Below are 19,259 nucleotides of genomic sequence, written 5' to 3'. Positions count from 1 at the left end.
CAACACTGCAGGCAAATGTATTGATTGTGGTGATTCCATTGGAGTAAGTTAAAACAACCAAGGTGGCATTGGAATACGGCCACTGTATTTTCTAGCTTCTAATACTTTATGCAATTTTCTTTGAATGTCTAAAAGTGTTTTTATGCTTTATATGTGCCCAGTGTCTGTAGTTTAATCTACTACTAAGAATCACCAAATGCATAGCTTCACTGTGTGAATGTCAGTGATGGCAGAAAATAATGACAATTCATGCTAAAAGTCAATTTAAGCTCAATTTGATGACTTAAGAGTAGAGTAGGCAGGAGCCAGCAACCTTAACTGTCCTTACAGAAGCCTTACAACGCCTATTTCTTGCTGCAGATGAAACATGCCTAAGCCAGCAATGTTGGTGGTAAAAGCAAACAAATCTGTCCATTCATTATTATATTCTTTAGTTTTGTCCAACACTTTCATTTTTGGGGGATTTTGAAGCCATAGGTAGTCTAGCTAGGAAGAGTCAAGGCTAGTAGCCATTGAGAGTCAGCAAAATATAAAGGAAAATGCGCCAGGTAAAAACGTATGTGAAGAATGTATGACGCAGATTTTACTTGATGAAATGTTAAAACATTTTTACTACTGGAGAGAAGAATCATCACTTACAACAATATTAAATGAAAATGTTAAAAAATAACATTATTAATTTATTTATTAATTATCTTTTTTTCAGGGCCAGTGAAGAGGGGCTGAAGTGCAGCATGTGGCTCTGGAACCGGAGGTTGCCTACTCTTGACCTTTCTAGTCTTTCGACCACTCAATGCGCTTTACACTACATGCCATGCTCACCCCATTCACTCACACACTGATGGCAGTGGCTGCAATGCAAGGTGCCAACTGCTCACCAGAACGGAGAACTAATCATTCATACACACTCATACACTGAGTGTATATCGGGAGCAATTGCTCAGCGACACTTCAACATGCAGCGAGAGGAGCTGGGGATCGAACCGCCAACCTTCTGAGTAGTGCTCTACCTCTGAGCCACAGCCACCCAACCAGGTGAGATTCTGATCTGGAGGCATATCTGCATTTTAACAGGTGACATCAACCTAAACTGTGTTTGTCTTTGTCCCTGTGAAATTGTTAACAATCACATCCGCAGTAAAAATCCCATAAATCTTATTTAAAACAGACTGAATAAACGATCGAAACAAAGTCATCTACTTCAGCAGAATTTATAACAATTACGGAAATAAATGTCGCAATATACCCTCTTCCACTGATGTAATTTACTTGAAACAGTTTACAATGAACAAAATGTTCCAAGTATTTAAAGTTATCTATTGATTCAGATATTTTAACTTTGCAATAACTGTCCAAAAACCCAATTTATTGCACTGTGATGTTATATGATTTGCCTTTTCCCCTCCAATAAAGAATGACAGAATTACCCATAACCCTTATGTGAGGGTAAGAGTGGAAAATGCACAATCACACAAGACCCAGGGTATGGAAAGCGTTGTGTGTGTGTGTGTGTGTGTGTGCGTGTGTGTGGGAGGGGTGAAGGGGGAGGTAGGCATACACTTTTTCAATTATGGATATTACCTTGAGACGGAGAAATAAAAAGCATCTGAGTGCTACAAGGTCTCTGTAAAAGTGTCAGTGTGTGTGTGCTCAGAGCGGAGCATGCATGCGTGTGTAAATTAATGAATGTATGTCTGTGCATAAATTGTACTGGAAGCTTTAGATTAAGTTTGTCAGCCTCACATCACCTTCACTGCAGTCACGCTTTGAGGACAGAGAGGCTTCCTGTCTATGACATAGTGCAATAGTGCTTACACTGCATCAAACAGACCTGCCCAATTTACCAATGATGCCCATAAATTTCACTTGTGCTCTATGAGGGCAGGCAATTTTCAAAGTCATAGTATTGTTGGCACAGGAGTTATTTCGCTGAGCATTGAGCATCAAGAGACAAGGAGCAAGGTTTCACTTCATCATGCTGTGCTGTCATATATTATTATATCATTAACACAATCCTCTCATGATTTAGCTGGGGATGGTATCCCAATAAACTTGTCAAACAATCTTGAAAAGACGTGCAGAAACACCCGACCATCTTGTGTTTCCTGTGACGTGTAGATGACAGTAATCTTCATGTGTCCTTTGTGAAAGAAAAATACAACTTTATGGGATGCATATCAGTGAGCAGAGAGCAACGTCTGTCAACACTATAAATATTTGATCTGTGATTCCCTTTTGGGGATGCTTTGTTGAAGCTCCAGTGGTTTAAGGCACCGTTCTTCAAAGATTGTGAGAGATAGAACATTTCCTCTAAAAAAAAACATGGTACAGCTGCTGTGCAGAAACTAATTTAATGTAAACCCTCGAAAAAACGTATCTGCTGACTGAAGGGTCAAAGTATAAAGGGATTTTCCCCGGTATTATATGTTTCTAACCTCAGGGTCTCTTTTCATATAGGACACAAAATAAGAAATGAATTATTAAGTAAATGAGATGTAAGCTCAAAAGCTGAATGAATAAGTGACAATAACACATGCTTCTATACAGGGCACAAGGTGAATGATTTATGAGTTTTAACACGATGCATATCATATGCTTGGTCTTTCACTTTCACCAGATCTAATCCCAATTGACAACCTAAGAGTGTTAGACAGTGCCCTCCGTCACCATCAGTCTATGCCAAGGAGCATTAAATCTGTTTTAGCAGCTCGTAGTAACACGGTACCAAGACACCTGTTATGTATGTTGGTTTTTCTTTTAATTTCACACTAATCTTTATTTTACTTCAAAGGAACAAACCAAATTTGTGAATCATAAGATGCAATATTACACCTTTCACAATATGAAAACAGCACCACCCAGTTGCAACAGATTTAAAGAAGAAACTATGCCGCATTTTGGGGAATCAGTGTTCTGCACTGTGAGGTCAAGCAGAAATTCACAGAGATCTGCAACAGGCATAAATACTGTCTAGATAAAACAATAATACTTTGGTATTACTGATATTGCTGCACTTAAATTTGGTGCACAATTAATTTACTGTCTTTTCTGCAACTAGTTTGCAAAAATGAAGCACAGGGTAGCTGGAGCATCATACATACTGCAGTGTAATCATCTGGTGTCTCCACTCAATTGCTGTTATTTGACCTTGCTATGATTAATCATCATCCCCACTACACACACACCCACTTATACATAGTAATTTACACAAAAAATGCACACATAGTTGATGCGCAGTCCAGTGCAGCTCTGCAGTATGGTCTCTGCTGCTGCTGATTCCTGCCTCTCGGCTGCCAGAGGCTCACAATGCAGCAAGGTGACTCAATGTTATTGTCTTCTCCTTAGAGAGCCTCCTCCTGCTGAATCACAGCTTACTAAAGGTGCTGAGCAGAAAACGTAATAAAGATTCTCTTGTTCTCTTCGGACTTTCAGCTCTTCAGCTTGGAATAGTTTGGGTCCTAATCTATCTGGCAGATGCCCACATAGGAAATCAATAGCATCTTCTCTGACATTTTCTCCCTTAATCTGAGCAGGAGAAGGTATGTAAATGTGTATGTATAAGTGTCTCAGTTGTGTCTAAATTATTAACCACACACAGTTTAGAGTAATATGTAAACAGCAGTCTCCTGTTCATTATGTCTTATGTCTTATGCATTTAATGATGTTTAGTTTAGTTGTTGTTGATTAAAAAGAAGTGCTGATCTTCCCCATATGCTCTAGCTTCCTTTCACTTTCTATGTTAGTTATGATCTAAGACAATGATTAATTGCCTTCCAGCTCATTGAACTATTACACTGACACCTGCAGGGCAGGGATGTTATATTTAGTCATAAGCCAACTGATCCAGATAAAAATTAGATTCATTGTCTTCCTGTACCTGCCAAGGCTCATAAATAGTCTTTTTGGATTTTTATTTTAGCACCCATAGTTCCAGCAGAAAGCCAATGTTTTTACAACTCCTTGGCAATGAATGTATGCCCTCTATCCAAGCTGGTCCAAGTAGCTTTTAAAACAAGAGGGAATCTAATTTGAACACAGATTAAATCTTTTCACATCTGTAATTTTTACTTTTATGTACTGTATAATAAAACTCAATGAACACACTGTACTTTTACAAGCAGTTAAGTTAACCAACTTTCAGTGTCAAAACGCTTGTGCCCCCTAATGACTAACTAGAGAGCAGCATATTGGATTCAGTTCCTTTTACTGTTAGTGTCAGATTTATGTTTACAAATGACTCCTAACAATTGCATTACACACAAAATGCAGATATCATTATCATCACAGATATAACTAATGGATCACTGCGTCGGGGTATTTGCATACAAGGCAAAACATTACATGGAATAATGTATGACTTCTTTAGGATTACTTATAGCACTTGTTATAATTTCTTTGAGTGTCTTCAGAAAGCTCTCAGAGGCTCTAGTTTCATCAGTCTGTGCAGGCTGCAAAGTGCATCAAGAGAAGAAACAAATGTAAGTATAACCAAGAGGTTCTGTGTAAGATCTCCCCGTGCACATTAAGCTGGGCTGGGGTCTAAGGTGAACTTGGACCCATTAATCACAGACTGCTGCTGAGTTGAGGGAAAAATAAGTTTTACTCAACTTTACTCACATTTACTGAAGTACTATACAAGTGTATACAAGTGTAATTTTAAAGTACTTTACTTGAGTATCTTACGCAGTATATTTTCTGGCCTATACGTACTTCCCCTACCAATTATCCTGCCAGTGCGTATCAAGCGCAGTACTGATAGCACATGATGATTAGCGGGTACGACGCAGATATAAGAGTGCGTCGTCTAGTTTGATTAAAAACAGACATTATCTAAATTCAGTAACAACTGTACTTCCAGCTTACCGGCTTTAGCAAATCTAGTATGCTGGCCTAATGCCATAGCTCTCTAGGATAAAATCCAACTAGCCCGTATAAGTGTACATCCTAATATCGACCAATAATACCGAATAAGCAACTTTTAATCGTAATTACATTACATAAATACATTTCACTTCTATTCACAAGTAACATTATTGAATGTACAGGCCGATATCACTATCATTGACTATCTAATGGGAGTTTTAGTTTATAACACTGTGGTCTATTACTATATAATGTATTGGATAGATACATACTTATTTATATAGCACGTATTAACAATGTTACAAAGTGCTGCTTACACCTTTTACCCCCCGCCCGCCCCGGAGGACACAAATAAAAAAACCAAACAAGGCAGATAGAATAACAATAATGAACATGAGTACAGAAGTAATAAAACAATAGAATGAGTAGAACAAATAAACAGGAATAAAAACATTGAAAATAAAAACAAATCCAAATATTTTTAAAAGCTTGAACAAAAAAAAATAGTACGTTATTTAAAAAGCTTACGTTTAGCACCACTACAGTGAAATAATAGTACATGTGTTGCACCTACTTGTAAATCAATTCAAAAGCATCCCTTTACTCACAAATGAAATAATAAACAAACAGATGTGCTTATTATTATTCATTAGATAGGCTACCGGCGAGGAATCCATATAAATCGTACATATAAAATCTGTGCCCATAAAAGAGAGAGCCACATTTTATCACGGAGCATCACTGGCGTTATCCTCCCTGGCTTTAACGACTGTTTCCTGACCTTCACTCTTTCTAATTTGCTGTTCTTTCATTTGACCAGAAACGAGAAAGGACCCGCCCACCTGCTCCGTCGTCATCTCGCCACGTACGACTCAGTGCAACCTAACTTGCTAGTCCGTTTGACAGACAGCGGAACTGACCACTGCGGTCACCGCCACCGCTGCTCACAACCTACCGTGCTGACCAAGGGAGCTGGCCTGCCGACACAACTCCAGCTGAGAGGAAGCGAGGAAAGCAGAGCAGATGAAGTCCAGCAGTCATCATAAAGTGAGTACACCGGTGACACACATACATGGGGCTCTTTAGGGACATTTCTTTAGGGCGTTTAACATTACGTCCAGTGTCCTGAACAAGTAGCGACAGCAACGCAGTTAGACTGACAGCAGATGTGAGTAGCTGAGGTGCTTAATTCTCATTAGCCATTATATGTCAGTGGCAGTGCTAAAGCTAACACCAACAGCTTCCTCTGGAGATTATTAGCTTAGCCACTAATGTACAACCTATGCTGGCTGGACGAGCTGTTCGAAGAAGAGCAAAAAGGGGAAGCTGGCCCACACAGAGGCCTGAATATCCAGAGACACGTTGACTCTCTTCACACACTGTGTAATGTGAATAATGCTGTAATGTTAAACGTTAATTGTTCCCATTTCCAGATGTGTTGGAGCCAGGCCCTTCTCACCAGCTGGGCTCTGCTGCTGGTCCAGCTGCTGTGTTTAGAGGCAGTGCCCATCAGTATGGATAAGACAAAAGTCAAAGAGCCAGAGAAAACACCTGAAGAGCCTCCAGCTAACGTGGTAAGAAGACATAAGATATATATTCACCTCTCTGTGTATACATCACAAAGCCTAATCCTAGTTCCTTTGTGTTACAGCCATGGTAGGTAGCCTTAACATGATTTAAAAATACATCAGAGAGGAGTTAATTATGTCTATTATGTTTTATGTCTATTGCCTCACAATTCTGTCATCTAAATTTAGATCTGTCTTTGATAATAGACACTTTTTAATTAAATACAAATTTTTGCTCATTACAGCTTCTCAAAGAGGGAGATTTCTTTCAATTTTATATTATTTCAAATGGAATACTTCATTTTTTAGGGGCCCGAGGACAGACAGAGTAAACGGACTCAAGAATGTGTGTGTTAACTTGTGATGGCCATTTCCCTTTTTCCATTTTCTAGCGTAAATGATTAAGCAATGTTCAGAAATGAATCGGCATGAATGTCGTGTTAGTTGCAGCCCTGATGCTAGGCAGTTATGTGGCTGTTATCAGCCGCTTCATCGGCAGTAAACAAGAGAGAGTTTGGTAGCAGCACTCAGGCTAATATAAATGAGAGACGGCCTGATGTCTCATTGCACTACAATTAAATTACCTCAGTCAGACACTCCACTCAAAAGTTATGACCTCACAAATCCATGTTATCATCAGTACAACAGCTCCAGATGTTGTAGCTTTGTGAGTGCACATATTGGAGTCTCTGATGTCGGCCTCAGGGGAAAGGTTTGTCCATGTGACACATTGACATATTGACTTAACAGAGCTTTAACAAATAGCATGTAGATTCTGTTTTGGGGTGGGAATGCATACATATGCAACCTTTTTTATTGAAGATAAGTAAGTGTTTTTTAACCACAGGACAGCTGCAGCTTTTGGCAAGTTGCAGAAGGCCTAGTACAGTTTATAGACATTAATGGTTATTCAACAGACACATTGTATCCTATGAAAGTAAAACATTCTGTTACTCACTTACTCAGCCATCAGTACGTCACACCTCTCAAACAAGTGCTGATAATAATGTTATTATGTAGAGTAATGTAATAAAAAATGATAATTGATTGGTGTATTATCTGTAATATATTTTAAGTGACATTTTATTATTACATTTTGTAGGACACTGGACTCCACTATGACCGCTACCTCAGGGAAGTCATTGATTTCCTGGAAAAAGATCAGCATTTCAGAGAAAAGCTCCACAATACAGACATGGAAGACATCAAGGTATCCTGCTCTTATTTAGTTTACACTTCTCAGCATGGTGGGACGTTTCCACCAGCCTTGAGTAAACTGTTAGTAAATCATTACTCTGTGGGGTCACTTGTCCTTTCACATGTTTTTTGAGAAATACTTCCAATCAGCCAATAGATTTTATTATCTTTTTTGGAGTTTTGGTCCACTCCATCATTTATTTAATACTGATACTGATAACCAATGTTGTTTTAGTGAAAGGTTTGAGTCATATCACATATATTTGTTTACATGCACTTCTACAACCCCAATTGTGAAATTACACTAACTCTTGCATCATTCATATATAACACAGCAAGGTAAGCTGGCCAAAGAGCTGGACTTTGTCAGCCATCATGTCAGAACAAAACTGGATGAGCTGAAGAGGCAGGAGGTGAACCGACTCCGAACTCTGATTAAGGCCAAGCAAGACCTTGAAGGAGGGAATGGTATGTTGTGCAACAAAAGTTCAAAATATTTCATTATGATTTATATTCAAAGTAAGATGCTACAACTTAAGTACATTAGAGGTAAATAAGAAAATGCTATGTTGTATCTATATCTGTTTTTATTCATGTCATCTCTAGACATAGCAGTGGACCACCAGGCTCTGCTGAAACAGTTTGAGTACCTAAACCACATGAACCCACATACGTTTGAAGTGGATGACCTGGATCGACTCATCAAATCGGTAAATCTCTTTGCTACTTCATGCTATAACAATGTTAAATTACGGACATGTTCACACTATTGCACTTATTTAATCTGCCATTGACCTATTATTAGTAACTGGGCAGCATACACAAGGCAGATGGAAAGTACACACTTTACAGAAATATTGTATCTTGGCACAGTTAATCAGTTATCTTGGCTAAAGAACAACTACAAGTGTTGTTCAGCTATACATTTTCAACATCCAGGCAGTAAAGGAAGGCTGTTGTAAATGTAGAGAACAGCTGCATCATTAGGCCTGCTCCTGTATCTCAGTTGATGTTTAAAGACAAATTCCATTTCTTATTGATGATTTTAAAATGCACTACATTGCACATATACTTTACATTACCATAACATGTAATAATAATAACAATGTTCAATTTGTACTGACACTGAGTGATGTTTCAGCATTGAGGTCATAGCAAGTGATGGTGGACTGGACTGCATTATATTGTTGTTCTGTGTATGTAAATGAACAACACTCAGTTTGTTTGTTCATTTTTTTTTTCAGTCCACAAACAAGTGAGCATAGTACTACTCACAACCTGGAACCAGAGTACTGTATATGTAGCCTTTTTTTAACTAAACTATATATATATATATATATATAGTTTAGTTTTGGGGGTATTATTTTATATCATAAAAGCACACAAATGCAATGTGGAGTCCCACAAGCACTAAAGAGCTCTAAGAGCTGCAAAATCTTTCAAATCCGTGTGTACACTCATAAAGTGACTTTGATTAATTATTTCAGATAAAATTTGGACTATGATAGATTGCCTATTACATTTGATGTTTTCATACCAAAATGAAACAACAGGAAACTAATGGAGCTTGGGACTGTACAATATACTGAATGCAACAAGTGTAATATATAAGTTTAGTTTCCAGATGGGCTGACAGCATGGAAACATTTTATTGCCCCATAACTATTAATTGGGACATTGCACAATATTACATTAATTATTGGTTTCAATCAAAGTGTTCCCAGCCCTTCTAATTGGTTTTCTCTGCATTAAGGCCACTAACGATCTGGAGAACTATGACAAAGAGAGACACGACGAGTTCAAGAAGTATGAAATGATGAAAGAGCATGACAGACGGGAACACCTGAAAACACTGGACGAGGACGAAAGAAAGAAAGAGGAGGAGCACTACGAGGAGATGAGAAAGAAGCATGCGGACCATCCTAAAGTCAACCACCCGGTAAGTCTGACTGAGGTGGACACGACTGACAACATTACACACAGACGTGATGTGTTTTGTTTTAGCCAATGAAGAGAAACTCTTTCTGTCCCATACCCTGCTGCAGTTTTGAATCTACATGTTGTTCCATGTGTACTGTACCAAAATCTTGAAATTATGTATCCAGCTGTAATTCAAATGTAATTTTGCTTCCATGCTGCAGGGCAGTCATAACCAACTGAAGGAGGTCTGGGAGGAAGCTGATGGTTTGGACCCTGAAGATTTTGACCCCAAGACCTTTTTCAACCTGCATGGTAAGACCTTTACCAACCGGCAACTGCCCATTTATTTAGTTTCTCTGTATTGTACAATATGTGACATAATAATAATTATTATATTATATGTAACATAACAGATAATGGTTCACCACCACTTTGTTTCTTTCTCTATAATGCAGATACCAATGGAGATGGCTTTTTTGATGAACAGGAACTGGAGGCATTGTTCACCAAAGAGGTAAAGCCACAGCATCTGAAAATGTGTAATGTCTCAGTGGATGGTCTTTGCACTGACCGTTGTGTTGTGATTTCAGCTGGAAAAAATTTATGACCCCACCAATGAAGAGGACGATATGGTGGAGATGGAGGAAGAGAGGCTACGTATGAGAGAACACGTTATGAATGAGGTACAGTAAGTCAGCTCTCACGATCCTACGATCATGAAATGTTTTTGCATATGCACATACATACAGCCCTCCATCTGTCATCTATTCCCTAGACTCTGTCAATAAGTAATATCATATTTAATTGTTCTTTGCATAAAGCTCTTTGCTCCTCTCGTTCTCACAGGTGGATTCTAACAAAGACAGGCTGGTCTCTTTAGATGAGTTCCTGGTTGCTACAAAGAAAAAAGAATTCTTGGAGCCAGATAGCTGGGAGGTGAGACACAATATATTTATCACGTTGACATTATTTAAGAGTGATGTAATCCTAAAACCATTTTGTTAAAAAAAAAAAAAGTACAACTGTAATGAATGATGTCACATCTACTTGTGTGTTGCTCAGACCCTGGAGCAGAACCAGGCTTACACAGACGAGGAGATGAGAGAGTTTGAGGAACATCTTGCTCAACAAGAACAGGACCTCAACCTGAAGGCTGTTGACCTCCAGAAACAGAGAGACGAGCTGGAGAGACAACAGGAGCAGCTTAATGCACAGAAAGTTGAACTGCAACAGGTACAGGGTGGTACAGTTATTTGAAATATTTTAATTGCAGACAAAGTTTGCTATTGTTTTCAAATCCAAACCTGATGTTATAGGTTTATTAGGAAGTAGTAGTTCTGTTGAGGTTTTTATCTGAACACATTAAATCACATTTTCTGATAAAAATGTTTTTTCTATGTTACTATATGTTATTTAAGTTATCAAATTTGCCCAATTAGTGTGACTATCCATAGTACTGTGTGCACTTTCCAAAAAACAATGTTTTATTTGAATCTCCATTGTCACAGGCAGTTGAGCATATGGAACGGCTGAAATCACAGAAAGTAGAACCCCCTCCTGAGGTTCACGGTGAGTGTCGCTTGCACCATTTTGTTTGTCTTTTGATAGTTGTTTTATATTACAGGCTCACATCTGAGAATGTAAAACTCTTTCTTTGTCACAGTCGAAGGAAATGCTTTCCCAGAGATCCATGCAGTTGAAAACCAGTTGCATCTTGAACAACTGGCACCCGAAGCTCCTCAAGACACACTTCAGGAACACCATGAACAACAAAATGAAGTCCTGACTCAGCATGGTCTCCCCCAGACACACCAGGATCTGCCACCAGGCCACCAAGAAGCTGCACAGGGCCAGCATAATCTGCCATAACAATGCTGTCAGAACTTGAACCTCCACAACCAGACTTTAGCAGCACCTCCACTCCAGCGTGCAGAGGAGCAGTCCCTCCTGAGTATTAGGCCTCTTTAACCAGCATGACTTAGGGGTTTGGAGGACACTTGAGATGAAGGAGAGCAGCACAAAAGGAATCACTATTGAATGACACCAGTGTTTGATAATAACTGTTATCCTTGGATTACATAACGGAATCTCAATAGTAAAATGACCAACCAACGATGTGCTTACCTGCATTTTCAAGGGGTTGTGTTTGGTTACATTAGAAATTGTCAAGAATGTTTGGTAACACAATCATACAGAAATATACATTTTGGTGAGCTGTCTTGACCTGCTGTTTACTGTTAAAAGTACAGAACCTCTAAAACCTGATGGATATGTACAGTGCAGCTTTTGAGGGGGATATGGTGTAAAATGTAATTTTAATTTGATAATTCTGACTTTGATAATTCTGACTTGACTACTCAAAATACCCCCAAACGTCTTTAGAAAAGAGATTAGTTTATATGTGTGAGTTGTGGTGAAACGTGTTTCACTGAAATGTGTCAAACATTTTAGAACATTTCAAGATTTTATATTGCATTAAGAGCCAAAGAGGCACTATAGTATAATTTTAACCGGAACCATTTCACGTTAAAAGTAAAAGTAAGGAATTCTTGATACAAACCGTCCCTGTATCATATAATCATAATCTACAAGGCTCCGGTCAGATCTTTGTAGAAAACACTTTTCATTTGCTTTAATCAGAAATGCCCTCATGAAGCCATGTTGCTCAGAGAAAGAAAAAAAAAAAAAACAGTACTTTTGCTACTTTCTTAATGTTGATTGTGGTTGCTCTCATAATCTGCCAGCTGCATGTGTAAAGTCAGATTTTTTCAACTGTAGAAAATGTGTGCTCTGCCTAAAAAGACATTGGGTACAGGACTACAGAGACTGGCCACTTTTGGGCCACACTGCAGCTGCTCTCCGCTGACTTTGGTAAAATAAAGGTGCTAGGTTCTTTAAATAAAGATAGGTGTGGAATATCCCCCATTCAACAAACATTTTACCCCACTTCACCCCACAGCCCAAAGTCCTGCAGATGCTTATTATATGGAAGTATAAAGTTTCTTACAGTATGGGTGGCCAAATGTGGCCTCTGAAATAATATATTTACTTTGGTACACTTAAACGGTGTGATGGGCATTTTGATTTCGGTCTATTGTTCACGCACAAAATGTGTGTGACATGTTTATTTATGAGTTAATCATAATTGATCATGATTTTTAACTTGTTTAATAAAACCGCTTTTAAGGTGTTAAGAAGCTCAATTTATCGATGTGTAAACTCTGGTGTCTTTCATCACAATTTTCAAAGTGTTTTGTTGAAGCAGCTGCTGGATTTGTTTAATTAGTTCACTTAATTTAAAGATTTTATCAGAAAAAAAGGGGCAAACCTCTGAGTCAGTAATAGTAAAGTTTGATATTACCAGTGTCTTTATTGTCTGATTGATAGTCTCTTGAAGTTAAAGTGTGATATCATGAAAACCTCTGAATTTTCCTTCAGTTCCCATTATTGTATTTGGCACCAAATGTGTATTACTTTGTCCTTATTTGGAAAACTTAATAGCATGGCATATTTTGTTCCCAGATTACCAGTTTGGTGTTACTTGCTGTGCTATCCAGGTTGCTTTTTTCATGTGGTTTCTTCTAGCTGGCAGACAGGTGTTGACATGACTTTTTTTTTTTTTTACAGAAGAAGGCTTCATTTGCATCCAGTAAAATAACAGGTCTGCCTTATTGTGGTTTTATTTCATACAAAATTCAGATATGGAATACATACTGTTTTTTTTATTGGCAGTGTCATTTGTTTTCTGTGTGCCAAGTGTTCCTTTGAGACAATACTGCATCATAATTTGCACAAAATGTACAGATGGGTGTTTTCCGCTTGCTGACGGATAAAATATTCATTTGACAATACTGTACTCCTCGGTTCAAAACAATAAAACAGTTATGACCTTTCAGTTTGTGTAACAAAATTGATCACTTGAATGACTGTTACAGTACAATGTAAAACAGTTACGTACGGCAATCCATACATACAGTATATAAAAGATGTAAAACAAAGAAATTTGTCCTAATAGAAAGCTTCAGTATGACCGTAGCAAAAAAGTGATGGTTGCCCTCAAAAACTTTATTCATAGGGTTTCATCTTAAAAGGCATGTGCTGTTAATGGTACACGTCGAAGTCTCAGTCTACACAGTCGCTTTAATGACCTGATCACAATGTTCCATATACAGTATGTGACCCAGTGACAGAAGACAGACCACTGGTACTCCGATCTGTCATTGGTTTGAAGGGCTCAGTGATGGGCAGGACCCGCCTCTGCACACCACTACCACCAATCTGACGTGTAAAAAGCACACGGAATTAAAATAGCAGAACTTTAAATGCACACCCAAGCAGGAAAGTAGTATCATTAAACAGAAGGTAATAGAACACAACTTTATTGAAACAGTCTCAACCAATAACATCAGCGTACAAAGAGGTGATGGCGCAAGAGGTGACAGAGGGGTAAAAAAAAAAAAAGAAAAAAGAAATAAACACATTAAATGGCTTTATGAAAATTATAAGATCAAGAGGAAAAAGTGGCTGACAGCACAGGGCAGAAGAAAATTATTCTCATGGAATCAGATCGACAGTGGCAGGGTATTTTTTGCATTTATTTTGTACAAAAAATAAATTAATGAAATCTTTCAAGTTTACAGGAATATCTATTTGTTGTTTTATATCACAGACTTGCTGATAATCCTACATGTGGTGAAGTTCAGCATTTTGTGTTAAAACATTAAGAGGATCTACACAGACCAAAGCAGACTGACTCTGATAAGTAGGCCAGGAGTTAAAAAAATAAGATTACCAATGAGAAAGAAAACATTGTTATAAAAGTGAGTTGGGGCAAACACATTCAAAAATCCTGAATGTTAAACGTGGCGCGACTTGACGGTCTTTAAGATCCTTTAGGATCGCATTGCTTGAGCGTTTCCTCGAGACAAACCTCGAGGTCCTTGGGCAGCTCCCCGCTTGTAGTTTTGTTGATATCCCTCCTAGAAGAAACACCAAGAATTTACAATTTTAAAATAAAGACAGCAGATGCACTGAGTAACAGATAATAACATTTACTTTTTAGTACAGAAGTGTATTAAGGTTAAGAATGAAAGGAACCCTTACCCGCTGGTAGGTGTTGTTGGAATAGTCTCGAGATGTGTTGAACTGGCTTTGACCGTAACCACTGCTGGGAGCATTTGAGAAAGGTGGGCGATAGCCGTCATATCCCCCTGATGACAAACGACATGAGAATGAACAAAGGATTGCCACTAATACTCCAACATGTATTGTGTCAATACAATGAATGTTGTAGCCACATGGCAATTGTATCTCTGTAAAACATAGTTAGATGCTCGTACCTCTAAATCCATTGGACGATCCCCGGTATCCGTTCATCATACCTCGGGGATTCCTGGGTCCACCCCTGGACACAGCCCTGCTGTTGTAAAAGGACTGTCCCGACTGTCCGAACCCTGCGCCTGGTGAGGGCTCTTCATGACCTCCTACTGAGGGCATAACCTGTTCTTGGGGCTGGAACCCACCAACAACTGCACAGACGGCAACGAGATGGAAGACTGTATAAGTGTACGATGCACTGGTGGGTCAGTTATGCAGTTTAGCTGTAAAATACAAAAGAACTTTGTGCAAGCTGAAAAAGCTGCGGTTTCTCTGCCTCACAGCGTGCTGATCGACTCCCATTTCAACTTTATTGTCAACAAAGGGGCCGTTTCTTGCAGCGAGGCAGTACTATGTAGTCCACTGAACTCCCAACACATTTTCTTATTGCACACAAAATATTGTACACAGAAGTATCTATTATCATAACATCTGGTTACATAAGAACATAAAAATATATCTTTAGGAGTTTCAAGGTCTCTATATAATACGCAAAAACAACCTTACATTTTTTAGTTTTTTCCTCTTATTACTTAAAACTGAATGTAGAGGTGACACAAAGTCAACAGCATTCCAGTGTATGCCAAAGAGATATCCTCACCTGACTGTAATGTCTCCTGTGGGATGTCAGGCTGGTCTACGGTACTTTCTGGCTGGCTATTAAAGCCCTGTCCATAGCCACCAGGGAACTGGTTGGGCTGCTTCAGAGGATCTGCTTGGCCATCAGTGACCGGAGGTACAGGCGCATTCATATTAAATACCTGAAGAGGGAAAGAAAGGTTTTCTGTCTGTCCATACCAAAACAGTATCACAATTTCTATACAACAAAGCGTACTGTAGCTTAGAGAACAAACTGTTGCCTGTTTAGATAATAATTTTGCTTCTGCTAAAAAGCTTTGTTAACCGGCCTTCAATATTGGTTTTACTTTGCTAACCAAACCAATACAGAACCTGAAGGTTTCCAATTAACTGTGTTAAACAAGTCCAAACTTGTTCACCGTTATATTGTTTAACTGGACCCAGATAGAAAGCGTACCGCTTGCACTGACTGGAAGGGTGCTGCGTTGACATTGATGCCTCCAGTGTGAGAGGGTTTGGAGGCAGGTGGGAAGGCAGAGGACAAGGAACATGGGGCGGGGGACTGCTCAGACGACAGAGACATCGAGACCTGGGGAGGAAGGAAGGAGGGAATTCAAAAAGCAAGGAAGGAAGGATTGTGGAAAGATCAATGGGAGAGAGGAAATCTCTGATTTGGCTACTTAAACTAACTCCTACGTCATCATCATATTCAAACGAAGCCAATATCTCCCTGTAATACACAGTAGATAACATCATGACACATCAGAGAGCATCACTTTTGATCCACATAACAGTGCTTTTAGAAACACAGCGCACATTATACAAGAAATGACTTGTGCTGCTGTTATTCAATGGATGCACCACCCTTTCAGGCAAATCTAAACAACCACTTCCTGAGGTGCTTCCACTCTACTTACTTGTGAGGATTCCTGTGGTCCAGACACTGAACTTGTTTGAGGGAGTCTGGACTCTGAGAGGGCTGTTTGGAAGAAAAAATTATTGAAAAAAAAAGGAGACATTATAACCCTACTCAATAGAAACTGTGAAGGAATCTGTTCAGAGTCAAGGTAAATGAACTGGCTCTCACTTGAAGGGCAGCCCATCTGCTGCAGGTCAACAGTCTGCCCAGGCTTCATCGGCTGGGCAGACACGATGGCTGGGTCCAGAGCCTGGCCGTCAAACTCCAACATGGAGTCCTTGGAGAAGCAACAAAGAATAGATGTTTGGTTGGGTCATGGATCAGGTTTGGGGGGCGTGCCATAACAAAGTGATATAGGACCCTACCCTTTAAATTTAAGAGTCGGTGTCATCCTTAAAATTCTTTGTAACATTTCCTTTTATTATGGTTTATTCTTAAGTTTGTGGGAGATTACAACATCTTACAACAAGATACCGGTTCACCTGACTTGTGTGACCTCCATTTGAAAGAGTGTCCATCTCTGAGCAGCAATAGCACTGAGCTGGACACTGCAGTATACGTCTGACTGTTTTACCTGCATGAAGTTGTACGTCCCTTGCATCTGCGCCATGAGGTCTTGCACGGCCTGCTTTCTGATCACTGGGTCATTGGTTGGAGTGTGAGTGTCATGGTTCACAGTAACGGTTGGTTCTGAAGCGAGCTGGGCAGGGGGCTGGTGCTGGAGGGAATTCACCATCTATTCAACACAGACACGTGTGACAGGCACATTAGACGACATGCAAATACAAGATGTTGAGAAACATGCACAGTGGCATTAAGGACTGTGGTGCAGCATACCTGAGCCTCCACTGTCCACTCCTCCACTTGGTCTTTGTCTGTATTACTGTACGGTGTTTCTGGAATGAACTGTCTGTTTATGAACTATAACACAGGGAAAAATACATTTCCAAGTAAGAAGATGTAATAAAAACAAAAAAATAAAATAAAATAGCTTTCAACTTCGAACCTGTGATTTGTTATACAGCAGTTATGCAATATTAAAAGAAATCTCACCTCTGTGGTTTCCACTTTAACTGGTTCTGTGTATTTTTCAGTAGCTGTTCCCTCTGGAGAAAACAAGAAAATGTGAGGATAGTTTTTTTTTTTTTCTGGGTCAAAGAAATATCTCACACACATGCTCATGTGTTGTTAGTTACCAGGTTCTGATGGCTGCGTCACAGCCTTAGACTCGGCCACCACAGTCTGCTCCTCTTGTTCCTCTTCCTCCTCGCACATCCCATTCTGATGAGATTGTGCTCTGTCAAAGTAACCACTCAGCAGCACTTTATCCAGAGTGTCCTTCAGTGACTTGTCTGGAACAAAGAAAGCGTGAAAGAAAGTCAGAAAACAAAAGCATGGCTTAATGATATACATGTACATTCACTAACTAATTAATTGTGTTTGTGCGGTGGAAATACTTACATGTGGTCCCTGCCACCGCCTTGTCTCGGCCCTCTAGCAGTTCCCATAAGTGTACTGAGGCCTCTTCATATTGGTCAGTCAACCTGAAAATTAAACAACATGGTGAAACAGAATATGGTAGTATGTTTCCGTATCCTTTCTCACTGAGCAGGTTAAACACGTATGCACACTTAAATATTAGCGGCACTGACAATCACAGATACTGTCATACCTGACGTCGTAGTTCCTATCAGGTCCCACCAGTTTGTAAAACTCATCAAGGGATGTAAGATCAGCGTCGGTGAGCAAAGGGGAACCGGTAGCATCGGGCCGTTTGAGCTCCTGCCTGACACTGTCATCTCCCAACTGGTCCAGTAAGAACTGAAGCTCCAACACTGTCTTGAGCCGCCGTTGTTCCATCTCCTCCCGCTGCAGCTGTTCCCGTCTTGCAGTTTTCTTCACTGCCTTTTGAACCTGAACACATGTAGTCACACATGTTTTGGCGCATTTGGTCTCACGAGGTTTCCCAAACAAGTAACAACCCCATTAAGTTCCAACCTGCACATGGCTGCACTAGTAAAATCTAAAAGGTCAGAGAGCAGAGACAAGTATTGCTGATATGCCAATCACTCTCCTGTTCTCTCGTGACCTCTGATATTTCAAGCTTTACTGAGGCAGTCTGTATTCAGTAAATTCTTTTTTTATAAACTGGTGACCGAGATGGAATATCGGGTTTCCTGATGTGGCCACTCAATGTTACTAAACATCATACTGATAAAGCCTTAAAAATTAACCTTAACAAGCAAGTTATGAGAACAATAGTAACCCACCTCTTGGCCCAATGCCAGGAAGCTCTTCTGCAATTCTCGAGCAAACTCAAGGTTGTTGATGATCTCTTGGTACTTCGTCAAGGCCTCCTTCAGGTGCATCATGGGAAGAAAATTGAGATGTGTTTTAAAAAAATATTTTCCTCTAAAAGAACAGGATACAGTCACAGATAAAGATGCATGGTTTTCCAGAACATTTGATAACACTGATGGGATTCTGATACAGGTAATTATTATTTGTAATTTACTATTATATGGGTTAATAAGATTTTATAGCATTTATATTGTAGCACATTGCAATGAAAAGGTTGTTTAAAAGTTGTCTTACCAGTTGATCCTGATTCAGTCTTTCACCCTTGTTCTTCTTGTCCTGATAGTCATCCAGTTTGGACTGTAAGAATATTGAGAAACACAAAATGTGAAATTTATGTTTAGATAAAATACAAGACAACAGATAAAAAAAGTCACATCCTTGCTTAACAGAAATTGATTTCTCAAACAGGTCTTGTACAGTGTTTATATTATATTATTTTTTCATACTCTTACTGTTTTTATACTGTTTTTTTTTTT

At 39.2% G+C, this 19,259-nt stretch overlaps 2 protein-coding genes across 3 annotated transcripts in view; one reads left to right on the top strand and one right to left on the bottom strand.

Moving 5' to 3' along the window:
• The first annotated feature begins 5,772 nt into the window (after positions 1 to 5,772).
• On the top strand, positions 5,773 to 13,443 carry nucb2a (nucleobindin 2a). Of its 2 annotated transcripts, none has more exons than XM_035682360.1 (13): positions 5,773 to 5,910; positions 6,297 to 6,437; positions 7,534 to 7,641; positions 7,964 to 8,096; positions 8,235 to 8,338; positions 9,382 to 9,567; positions 9,770 to 9,860; positions 10,004 to 10,062; positions 10,139 to 10,231; positions 10,395 to 10,484; positions 10,611 to 10,781; positions 11,057 to 11,117; positions 11,212 to 13,443. In XM_035682360.1, the coding sequence occupies exons 1-13, from the start codon at positions 5,887 to 5,889 to the stop codon at positions 11,415 to 11,417; spliced, it is 1,467 nt and encodes a 488-aa protein (XP_035538253.1). In that variant the 5' UTR covers positions 5,773 to 5,886; the 3' UTR covers positions 11,418 to 13,443. The 2 variants fall into 2 exon arrangements, with proteins under 2 accessions (XP_035538253.1, XP_035538254.1); XM_035682361.1 differs by having other exon boundaries at positions 5,906 to 6,031.
• caprin1a (cell cycle associated protein 1a) overlaps positions 13,158 to 19,259 on the bottom strand; it is an 8,553-nt gene continuing 2,451 nt past the window's right edge. Inside the window, exons 3-17 of the mRNA XM_035682359.1 lie at positions 19,018 to 19,080; positions 18,693 to 18,779; positions 18,095 to 18,336; positions 17,884 to 17,966; positions 17,619 to 17,774; positions 17,476 to 17,528; positions 17,260 to 17,343; positions 16,997 to 17,158; positions 16,591 to 16,699; positions 16,421 to 16,482; positions 15,961 to 16,092; positions 15,526 to 15,685; positions 14,888 to 15,076; positions 14,652 to 14,758; positions 13,158 to 14,527 (exon numbers count right to left, since the gene is read on the bottom strand). Of these exons, the coding sequence (XP_035538252.1) occupies positions 14,441 to 14,527; positions 14,652 to 14,758; positions 14,888 to 15,076; positions 15,526 to 15,685; positions 15,961 to 16,092; positions 16,421 to 16,482; positions 16,591 to 16,699; positions 16,997 to 17,158; positions 17,260 to 17,343; positions 17,476 to 17,528; positions 17,619 to 17,774; positions 17,884 to 17,966; positions 18,095 to 18,336; positions 18,693 to 18,779; positions 19,018 to 19,080 (1,776 nt within the window). The 3' untranslated portion in view covers positions 13,158 to 14,440. The remainder of the gene's footprint in view (positions 14,528 to 14,651; positions 14,759 to 14,887; positions 15,077 to 15,525; positions 15,686 to 15,960; positions 16,093 to 16,420; positions 16,483 to 16,590; positions 16,700 to 16,996; positions 17,159 to 17,259; positions 17,344 to 17,475; positions 17,529 to 17,618; positions 17,775 to 17,883; positions 17,967 to 18,094; positions 18,337 to 18,692; positions 18,780 to 19,017; positions 19,081 to 19,259) is intronic.

Source organism: Morone saxatilis, unplaced genomic scaffold, assembly GCF_004916995.1.
Source record: "Morone saxatilis isolate NCDOM2014 unplaced genomic scaffold, NCSU_SB_2.0 Contig11, whole genome shotgun sequence".
Classification (NCBI taxonomy): Eukaryota; Metazoa; Chordata; class Actinopteri; family Moronidae; genus Morone; species Morone saxatilis.
The sequence above is the reverse complement of the archived record's forward strand: the minus strand, read 5'-3'. Positions and strand labels throughout refer to the sequence as shown.